The sequence below is a fragment of the Anopheles merus genome, chromosome 3L (genome assembly GCF_017562075.2).
Source record: "Anopheles merus strain MAF chromosome 3L, AmerM5.1, whole genome shotgun sequence".
Classification (NCBI taxonomy): domain Eukaryota; kingdom Metazoa; phylum Arthropoda; class Insecta; order Diptera; family Culicidae; genus Anopheles; species Anopheles merus.
In genome coordinates, this window is record NC_054085.1 from 36,115,428 (window position 1) to 36,126,939 (window position 11,512).

General features: G+C 47.1%; 1 protein-coding gene across 1 annotated transcript; it reads right to left on the reverse strand.

The window, feature by feature from the left end:
* Positions 1 to 436: 436 nt before the first annotated feature.
* On the reverse strand, positions 437 to 9,809 carry LOC121600275 (peptide transporter family 1-like). The gene is given in 12 exon segments (XM_041928722.1): positions 437 to 998; positions 1,001 to 1,157; positions 1,239 to 1,477; positions 1,480 to 1,660; positions 1,663 to 2,347; positions 2,349 to 2,594; positions 2,667 to 2,895; positions 2,975 to 3,053; positions 7,413 to 7,727; positions 9,221 to 9,361; positions 9,562 to 9,612; positions 9,688 to 9,809. Coding segments are annotated over 9 exon segments (2,166 nt in total). The 5' UTR covers positions 7,449 to 7,727; positions 9,221 to 9,361; positions 9,562 to 9,612; positions 9,688 to 9,809; the 3' UTR covers positions 437 to 684.
* Between the last annotated feature and the right edge of the window lie 1,703 nt (positions 9,810 to 11,512).

Here is an 11,512-nt window from a genome sequence, read left to right on the forward strand (position 1 = left end):
GGGCATAACAGCATGAAAGAAGTTTAGTGTTAATGGAAGGAAAATCAGGTACTAATGCCAATGCTTTAAATGTAGTGATTGTTTACAAAAACTTACATAAAGAAAAATACAATAATTTTAGATAAATTCCATAATTGATTGTAGTTTATTCGAGTGAGATGCTTTCATCTGTTTCCATTACAGAATTACATTTTATGCAATTCTGCGTTTTTCTTCCGATAGTAGAATTGTGAAATAATCGATTAATTTTGTGTTAAATTTATCCCGTCAAAACAGGGTTACTCAACCCTATACTTTCGGAGAAACAATGACAAGTTGTAAAACAACAGTAACGGGACACGTGAAACTACTTCAACTTGGGACAAAGATCTATCTGTTATTTTTATTCATCTTTTGAAACAAAAATAATTACAGCAAGTTTAGACAGTACCTACTTTTACACACAAAAAAAGAACTATAAACCTAACTTACAGCAGGACGACGCCATTAAACGACGAAACAAACATAATACCTCTGACGCGCTGTTGTTAGTAGCAGTCTCAGTGTATCAATCCACCTCGCTTGGATCCTGAAATTGCCCTGCGGAGACAACCCCCGGCGTGGATGCACTAGAAACGGCAATGCAATGTTACAACACATGGCTCTCAAAAACTGCGCCTCGTTCTTCCTCCTCTTCGTTCTCGCTCAGTCTTCCCGGTATGCTTCGTTTGCGTACGTTGTACTCTTGGCACTCCTTTCCGACAGCGTGTCACTGATGGCCAGTGCATCGTGCTGCTTCTTTTTGCCCTGCTGCTCCACCTCAATCGATTCGACAGACGATGCGCCGCCGGTCGTGTCGGAGTAGCGATAGCGCATGGCCAGCACCATGAACAGGCCCATGTCGAGGAACATGAGCGCGGCAAAGAGGAAAAACTCGAGCGACTGCGACTGGACGAACTTGGCCTCGGCTATGAACACCACCAGCATGTTGCCGATCGCGACCGTCAGCAGCCAGAACGCTGGATGACGGACTTCATGCTTTCCGGCGCCTGGGAGTAGGAAAACTCAAGCCCGGTGATGGAGAACATGACCTCGCCGGCCGTTATGACGACGTACTGCGGTATTAGCCACAGCATGTGCACCGAGTTGGACGGGGTGATCGTGTGTGTTTGAAGGTTCTAAAACGGGAGAGGGGGAAATGGGTCGGAATTAGATTGGCTGATCGGGGTGAATACTACTCATATATATTCTTTACTCACAAACTCATTCTCCAAAAACTCGTCCAATATCAGCGTGTAGACACCGCCCGGACTGAGCTTCACGGTGGCAATCGGACGCTCCCCGACGTACACCCCGTACTCGCCCTCTGTCACCGACGTCAGCTGATCGTACTGGTTGAGCGCCACGTTGTACACGACGTCCGCGTTCCCGTTGTGCCGCAGCGAGATCTGCTTGGTCGTGCGCACGTTCGCTAGCAGCCGCATCCGGGGCAGCCCGTTCGGTCCTTGGCAGCCGTGTCGGCGTACTCCAGCAGACTGCTCCGGCCTCCCTTCCGGCTGATAAAGTAGCTCACCGCACCGCCCGCCTGCAGACTGAAGCTCCCGCTGAATTCGGTCATGTTTTCCCGCACGCACCCAATTTCGCTCGTCTCCGCCCGGAACTGGAACGTACCGTTGGCCAGCCCGGGGGCAGCTCGACGTGGAGCGCTTCGTAGGCACCGCGCGACGGCACACTGAACCCGGCCAGGTTCGGTATGTCGGTGTGGAAGCGATAGTCGCACGGTAGCCCGTTGAACACGCGCAGCTGTGCCTCGTGTGCGGCGGGCAGCATCGCCTCCGTACTGTCCAGAGCGATCTCCACAAAGCCGGACAGCACAAAGGCAGCACCGGCCAGTAAACCGCCCAGAGAGAGCTTCTGCAGTGGTCGTCGTATGCCAATCTTGGCCAGCGCGGGATAGATCACACTCTCAAAGACGGGAATAAAGGCGAGAATCAGAAGCGGATTGATCACCTGCATCTGGTCGGGCTTGATCGTGTATCCGGCTAGCTCACCGTCCATGCGCGTCGCCTGGAATGTCCAGCGTGAGCCCTGCTGATCGAACAGTGCCCAAAACACGGGCAGTGGAATGTACAGGATCAGTATCTTCAGCAGCGCCTTAATGTCCGCCACAATGCCCTTGCCGTACTTGGACTCGGCATAGTCGAGCCAGTGAGCCCGTGGGCTCGTGCTGCTCTCCTTCGATCGCACTGCCAGCGCATTGCCGATACACTTGAACACCAGCACGATCATGTTGCCGGACGGTTTCTTGATCGTGTACATAGCCCGGCCACACACAAAGATGACGATCGCAAGGATCATCAGCACTGGCCACACCAAACGCAAGCGAGAAGCAACTGTTGTCCCCGAAGCAGTGCACATCCTCGCGCAGAATCGGCGTCAGCGTGGTGGAGATCAGCGATCCGGCATTGATGGAGAAGTAAAACAGCGAGAAGAACTTGGCCAGCTGGGCGGCTTGCTCCGGTAGCTTGAACTGATCACCGCCGAACGCCGACACGCACGGTTTGATGCCGCCGGAACCGACCGCTATAAAGAGCAGCCCCAGCACGGTCATCGAGCTGGAAATGAGGAGGTGGAGAATCGTTCGAATTAAAAGGGTGTTGGAAAGAGGAACGTCGCGCAGAACTCACGTGGCAGGTAGGTTCAAGGGTGGAATGGCGCCGAGTGCGATCAGTGTACTTCCCGCACAGTACACAATGGAAAGGTACAGGATGGTTTTAAACTTGCCCAGCCAACTGTCGGCCAGGATGGCACCCATCAGCGGGAAGAAGTACGCCAGGCTGGTGAAGATGTGGTAGATCACGGTGGCGGTATCATTGCTGTAGGCCAGCTTTTGCGTGAGATAGAGCGCCAACACCGCTAGGAAGGTGGAGGGTTAAACGGACGGACGGTTAGTATTGAAGTTGGTGGATGGAAGGGAAGCTCTCTTTGATCTTACTTCGCATGCCATAGTAGTTGAACCGTTCGCTGAACTCATTGCTGATGATGAAGAATATCGACCGAGGGTACCGAACGGGCTGGGAAAAAAGGAACAAAAAAGGATGAGATGAATTAGACAGCATCATTTGGATTTAGCTTCAACAAGAATCAACAAGAGCTTCGAGGCTCTAAACGTCGCAGCGCCATCTATGGAGGAATAGCGGTACTAAACCACTAGAGGTAGTTGTGACTGATGTTTTTCACAGCGAAAATTATTCAAAAATGTAAAAAGATACTTTTTACTCGTCTCTGCTTCAAAAACTGTTTGTTCACAGTTTAATACATAATTATGATGGATATTAATCCCAAATATTTAAGCATTATCCAAAGTATTTCTGTTAAGAGGGTCCCATACTTGATCTTTGAAGAAACAGCTCTGTTATATCAGTAATATTTTGTCTCAAATCGTTTCCTGTTGAAGGTGATTACCCTTCAAAACATCCCATACATCCCGTAGAATGAACTTCGAACATTATCTGCGTACATCGCTGGAAGCGCCACGGAGGAATGTCACGCTATTACGCATTGCATGTGTAACTGTTTCCCATTCAACTTCCACCTTGACGTTGCATTCCAACGATAAGCCAATAAGCCTGCTGGATTCTGGATTGGAATTTGCGTTTATTTGCACGTAGTCTCGTGACACTGAGACGATAAAGCGCGGGCAAGCCTAGGCTCAAGCGCTACAACGGTAAGATGATTCTGCAATCACGCTGTATATTCGCAACACGTGCGCCACTGCGGCGAATGCGTGTCCTATCCGTTCCGCAACTACAGCCACGTGCCGTCGTTAACAGGCAGGCGGTAAACGAATAAGGTCGGAAATAAGACTCCAACCATACAAAAAAAAAAAATAATAATAATAATACTATTTCTCTTCCCCATTTGGAGCATGTATACTGTCTTGCGGCGCATTTAAGTCACTTGAAGACAAACACCTTTAGAAAAAACAACCCCAAAGCGCCTAGAGCATGTTAGTAAAACATAAAAGGGTGTGTCAAAGTTAACAAAAATGTAACAAAACACACTACACACATGTACACACAGTTACACCGTTGTCTAACAAACAATCCCCCCGCCCAAGGTAGCGTGGCGCGTTTTTGGCGCTGCTATTAGGCTCGCGCCACAAAACCGATTACTATGCATTTCTTGTGTGAATAAGTGTCTGCCCTGCCTTGCCCTCCTCCACTCTGCAGGCCACAATGCCAAAAATAGAAAAGCCTTCACCGTGGCATTTTACGCCACAGGTGACCACAGTGAGCCACAATGCAAGGCTGCAGGCTGATAGGAAGAAGGTGAAAATGGGTAAACGGTAGCAAGAAGAAGCCGGAACGCCAACGTATGCTCCAGTTCCAGGTTGCTGGCTGATGCAATCGGGTATAGTACGCGCATTCTGGCTGATGCAACCGATGAACGATGTGTATGAACGATGTTCATTGAACTTTTTACGGGACGTGGGAATTTCGGAGCGAAGCGATCGAACGTTTGTACAATGTGTGACATATTCTAGACAGCAATGTTCTTTAGTGTAAGTTCCCCAAAGTTGGGGTTTCAATACCCCAGAATTGGGATTCCTATAGATACAGATGGAGAGTTAAAAATCAGAGATGTATGCGATGTATGAGAGATGATCGTGATCATCACAGAGACATGAATTCCATACTCAGGACATATGATTATGCATTATTAGTTCGAAGGAACGCGTACTTAGCTGTAAATGGAATTACCCAGATCATCAGAGCTTAAGGGAAAAGTCCAGCTGTAGAAAGGCCAGCTTTAAATGTTCTTAATATTCTTGACCTGTTACCTATGTTAGTAGCATCAGATTCCAGTAAATTTGTTCTTTGAACTAACATCTGTACGCGATCATTGCGTTTCCTCCTGTTCAGCACACGATCATTCATCGAAAATGACGACCAAAGTCTCATCAGAACCTTTCCTAACCGTCCACCACATTGTAATTACTTTTAAAAAGCCCTTTTTATTTTCCACAAACCCACTTCTAATTGAGCTAATAGACAGAAAGAACGCACTCTTCAATCGGTTCGGCGTCAATTGAAGCAAACGATACACGTGTCCATTTACACGTCCCTTTGCCGTTTTTGACGATCCATTCCCTTTTCAATCAAAGCCTTCCACAGCGTGACGCGTTTCAATCAATTACCACCCCGTACTACACGTTCGTTACTTCATTTAGTGCAAATCTACTTCAATTCGTATCAATTAAAATTGGCGAATGCATAGAAATGCACTCTGCACGTGCGGGTGCCGCAACTTTGCAACGCAACGCAACGCAAAATTATGCAATTCTCGAGCAGCAAACGAGTTAGCACCCGGCGGCACGCAGTGGCACCCACAGTGTTGACCCACATCGAGCCGGTAGGAGAGAATGATGGAGGTTACGACTTCAACCTTCCTACCACCTATCGATCATACAAGCAGAAATCGGTTTGGATTTCAGATCCCATTTTTTCGATCTGTACAAACCCGTCAACCGATCAAAGGTGTCGATCAGTTCTGGAGGTCATAAGAAATAACTCCTCTTTATCTGTCCGCGGTTTTTTCGCTGTACTGAAGGAACATTGATCGAGTGTATGTAAACGCCATGCCTCCACAATTTTCGAGCCTCGTTCGTTTCATTGATGAACTGGAGGGGCGGCATCGTGGTCGTCGTCGTCGGCGTCGTCGTCTCGTGAGAGTAAAAGCGGGTCAATGTTACGCTTGCGTTAACACCACCTCCACCACGCCAATGCCTTCAACGCTTCCCCGGGATCATAGCTACTGCTGGTCAAAAACATGACCATCCAATGCCGTCGTTGTGGTTGTGGTGATGTTGGTGGTGAGCACTGACACGCATCTTAAACCAGCTTTACCGGTGTGGTGTGGACACAGTGTGGAGGGGAGCGCTTAAGCGTCTGATCGAGCCCCTCTCGAAGATGTTCGCGCGGAGAAGCGAACAGACAGGCAGCCGAAGTGGTGAAGATATCGTGAAACGAGCGCACGAGTTCACGGTCAGGTTTGTTTTGCTATGGAAAGTGGTTTTGGGCCGTATGGGAAGAAGGGAAGGATGGCGGGAGTTGACATTTCAGTAGTAGTAGTAGTATTTTCAAGGATCCATTCCCCACTGTCCATTGTGTACAACGCAGCGAGCTGATTAATTTATGTAAAGCACGTCCAACGATATCCACCACTGGCCGATCTGTTTCCGCTTTCTTTTTACGGTGGATATTGCACGCGTACGTGGGCGATTTCGAGGACGATCACACAATAATGCACACGGCCCGAGTGACCGATCGGGGATAATGCCCCGTGCACGTTTCTGCGATTCTGTTTGTGCGAAGTTCAAGAACAATCGACGGACGGTGGTGGATGGGACGTGTTTTGTCACCTGAAGCGACTCACGGATACGGCAAAGCTTGTGGGAGGGTTGTTGTACTTGACCATGGCTGAGGAATTTGACGCTGAGCTCGTGCAGTATAATGAAGGGCGGAAATTTGTGAAAGCATTACTCTGGTGGCCTTCGTCTTGGAAGTTGGAGTTTGAAGGATATGAGGTCTATAAGATGAGCGTCGAATTCAAAACTTCAAACGATCATCTATACTAAATCTGTTTCATATTTAAAAGCTTTTGCCCAAATTATGCATCTAAATAATGCTTATCACATCTCTCAACCAGCGGATCATCATACAAGCTTCCTTCACTTTGCTCAATTGTAGCGAAATGATTACCATTCCTACTCTCCATCCCATTAGCAATCAGCTACTGAAATCAGACTGATCTCCCCTTCCTTTCACAGCAACGATCGACAGTTACAGTCGGCAAAGACTAATTAACTTAAGACCAAAATTACCGTATATTCATTCATCCGCAAATTGCGTCTTTTGCGCAAGAAAGCACCCGCCGGTAATTGAGTTACCGGTGGTGCGTACGCACGCCTAGCGAAAAGAGAAAAGGCCCCGCAAGAAAGGGCACGAGACAGAGTAGGGTGATAGAGGGATGGGAGAATGTCTGACCAAGCGTCAATACCATGATCGACACGGTATCACCATTCCGTCGTTGGGTAAAAGCAGCGAACGTGAGTGTATGCAAGTGCCAGGTATCTGCAGCCCAAACCCCATCATCCTCATCACCAGGTACACGCGCTAACCCTCGCAGTAGGCTGTAATTTCACTCGCCCCACGCGAAACGAGAGTTCACACGGTTACTTTGATGACACGCACGGGCGTGTGTATGTGTGGCTAGAATGGGGTATGTTGACCTGCATATTAAAACAAAAATGGCGCTAAATGCCACAACACTTGCTTTGCGCGCGTGAGTTGGCAAACAGCCGCACATTATTGCCACTATTAATTACGTAGCGTATAAGCATTAGTAAACTACACATATCTCATCATTACCGGTGTGCTATTAACTTCGAAGCGCGTTGAAACCATCGTGGAGCAGCCAGCTGCCTATGTGTCCTATGGCTGAGCGGTACGCGTATCTTATCGGTGTAATGTTCTGCCGACGTTTAACCAGCTTGTGCTTGGGAAATGGTGAAGCACCTTTACTCGGTCGAGCGAAATCCTGGACGACAAATCACCCTCTCCGGCCACTATATCACTCACGACACGACGTTACACTTGTTACCGCGCACCACAGCACAACCTGCTTAAGGATTTTAACACAGAAAACACACAACAATCTCCACACATCGACAGTAAACTAAAGGGCTGCAAAAAAAGGGCACGGTAGTGGTTAAACTCTATTTGCCATCACGGTAATTATCGTTGGATGACACACAGGCACACATGTGACGTGTGAGGTGTCTCGCCGAGGAGTGTCTTATGGATCTACCACCGCTTTCTTCCACCAGCAAGGGGACACTAACACACTATGCAAAAAAAAAAAAACAACAACAAGCAAACGAAGAGCAGAGAGTGTTTAGGTTTCACTTTTCTTCTGCGACACTAATTGGGTCCTCGTCACTAAGAGAGATAACGCGCGTAACGCCGTTCGTCGGCGATCGTTACCCAACGATCGGTTCGACAGTATTTTGCAAAAAATATAATAATTAGATAGAGATAGGGAGGAAGAGAAAAGGGAAGTGAAATATTGTGACAAAAATGAAAACTAAACACTAATCTAACCAAACACGCGCGCGTGTACTTTCTCTTTGATTCTTTTGCACCGATAATGACCACACACTCACACCAAACACACACAAACACCCACACAAAACAACTACTATCGGTCCCCGAAAACTGAAACTGTGTTACGCCGGGTTACGGTTGATAGAACGCAAACAATTTTTTGTTCGTGTCCGTGTGTCTGTTTTCGGGACGCTTTTTCCTTTACCAGTTTGTTTTTTGGGTTGTTCAATTTGGTGGCTTTTGTGTTGGCAGTAATTTTGTTCCTCTTCATTGTGCGTCACTACGGCCGTGTGTGGTGAAAGATCTTCCGGTCGCGTGAAAGTAGCCGGAAGCACCCGTCGGTGCTGATGCAGTATTTGTGGAAAATGTAATTAACTGATTTTTGTTGTTTTCCTCTCTCTCTCTCTCTCTCTCTCTCTCTCTCTCTCTCTCTCTCTCTCTCTCTCTCTCTCTTTCTCATTTTGTTGGACAAACTGTGATCACACATGCCCTCGGGTAGCTTCGTGCCTTTTCTTAAGTGACTGACAAAGCTCGACCAAAATTTGGAGGGAATCAAACAACCCGAAAAGAATTAACGTTGCAACGCTGCAACACAACACACTATCAAACACACAAACACACACTGCAAGCGTTCAATTGAAACTAATTTATCTCCCTGGCAACGTAACGCGCACACCCATATACGCTTGCTTCACGGATTGCTGGGGATAGCCCCCAGGTTGGCTCTAATGCGATCACACCCGATCCGATCGATCGTTCATGTACACTGCCGTTTTGCTGCCCCTCCAACACACAACAGGTGTCTGTCCGCGCCTTATAACACTTCAGGCCGCGCTCGTTTACACTTACAAGTAACGTGCGTTACGTTCGACGGTTGACGCTGGACTGAAAGCGCGAGCCCAGCTACCGCTTCGTAATAAATGTGGAAAATTAGTTTTCAATAAACACACGGCAGTAGCACCCCACTCTGGGATTGCAGTGTTTGCAGCAGTAGCACCACGGTGGAGGTGGAGAAGACCTTGTGTGTTTGTGTGGCTTTTTTGCTGCTGCTGTTTGGTGTGCCGTATACGTACGGTTAGCTCTCGTCAGCGGTGTTTCACCGGCGGGGAAGTACTGTGATTGACCGTGTGTACACCCGTCCCGTACCGCAGCTCGAACGATCAGATCCGGGGATGCGTGTAACAGTGGCGACACTTGCTCGGTGATCGTTTCCTCTGATCGATCGAATTGGGAGTGGGTAAAATGTTGTTAATTAAAATGTATTTAAGTGTTATTTACTTTAATATAATGCAATTCGATGTGTTGTTATTGGCAAAATTAGTAAAGCAGGAGATAGTCGCGGATAGTCTTGTGGATAAGAGCACGGGAAGATACATTATAGAACATTGGATCGAATCTAGCTTCATACACCTACCTTCTTATCGAGAAGTCTTCTTCGAAGTTGGTTTTTAAACATAATTTATGTCTGTGTTAATAAAAAAGATAAAGATTATATAGTATAGTCACCTCCCTATCATAAACTGCTTCGTAAAAAACGTACCAAAAGTGTTGTAAAACTATATTTAACGTATTTGTCGCGCTTGTTACACCTCTGACTGTGACAAACGTTCGTTCCCCACCCGCACTCAGTGTGTGTGTGCGCGCGTCGATTAACTGAAAAGGTCTTTGCGCCTCACTACCGGCCCCAACTACATTATGGAGTCACCCAAAGGCTTAGAACAACACACCCGTCATAGCCGGCCCACTCTAGTTGAAAGCTACTACAATATTTACACAATTGCATTACAGGCTTATGGGGAGAGAGAGACACAGATGGTTGTGGTTGGAGGATGAAGGAAAGAGTCTAACGAACACCTAACGGGCGTGATAGATCGTCTAGCGGTGTGTTACAACACACAAATCCCTCCAGCATGCACAGACAGCAGTAACCTGCTGGTAATATCCCCAACCCAACAGGGTAACGTCAAGTAGGGGCGACGACGTGATGATACGAAGATGATATCATTTACACGCTCGGGGGGAGGTAAGGAGCGATGCAAATGAGATGAATTTTATCTCTTAATTATTTTGCTTTATTTTTATATGACAGTGTGTGTGTGTTTACTTTCGGCCCCCGATTGTGCGGGAGATTCGAGCGGCACCGGCAGCACTAAAGTGAGTGAATGCACGAAGTACCTACACGTCCGTCGTTTGTGCGATGAGTTGATTGCTTGAGGCTAAAGGAAGGCCGCAACGCGCGGTATGATCGGCGAAAAGTGTAATTATCGTATGACAACATCGCATTAAACACCAGCCGGGTTAACGCGACGGGACGGATCGGATTCGTTGCGCGATCAATCCAACGGGGAGCAACGTGGCTGAAACGGCTGGTTCTTCGGTTGGGTTCATACGAGTGAACATTCTTCAAAAATTATAGCTGATTATACTCATGATGCGTCGTACCGTCGATCATCATCTATCTAATATGCTAAAAAAAAATCCAATAAATACACCAGCATATTTTTCTATTTACCTTGAGGTAGTGAATTACATTAAACGTTATTTTAAAATCCCCCCCCCCCCCCCTCCCCTTCGCTCCAAAAACTGTGATAAGAGCACTGTGATGAGAAGCAATTAAATTAAGGCAGTCAAGCGGGTACTAGGGAGAGAGTGAGCGAGAAATTTCATTAAACCGCATAGTTGCGTCAGAGAACGATTTTGGGTAAATTGAACACATTTGAATTGGATAATGGGGGAAATGTGATAATAAGTATAACACCTTTTTTTCAATTAAATACGAAAGTATTGGGAAGAAAAGAAAGGAAGTAAAGCCAAGATACTGCTAACTACTGAAGGATGAAATATATTAAAAAAAATCAACAATTAAGCAATAAAAACTGATCAAATATTGATACAAAACTGATTCAATTTTACGAGGCTTCCCAACAACATTACAACATTTGTCTGGAGTGCAAAAGGTGTCAAAATTCCAGATGAAAGGGAATCAATCTTCAAGACCTTTGAATAAAAAATACCGCCCCATTGACCGAGAACCAGTCGCACTCTTCACCAAACCTGTTTATAACCTTGTCCATTAGGTTTGTTAGCATCGCAGCACTTTTTTTCGCAATCATCGGCAGCATACCACTTTACCGCCGGACAGCCATTTTAGTGACAGAACGAGCAGGACGACCGAACGCGCGCGCGCACGCGATTTTAACGGTCAATGCCATCGAAAGTGACAACCTACGGGCTGCTGCTCTGTTGCGTCGTCGTCTACTCCGTCGGATGGCACACTCTGGAATGGGACTGGAAAGTGAAACCGATTCCCCTCCACATACGTCCAATTCCGATCCAGTTCCTGAGGCGTTTTTGAGGTGGTTTGC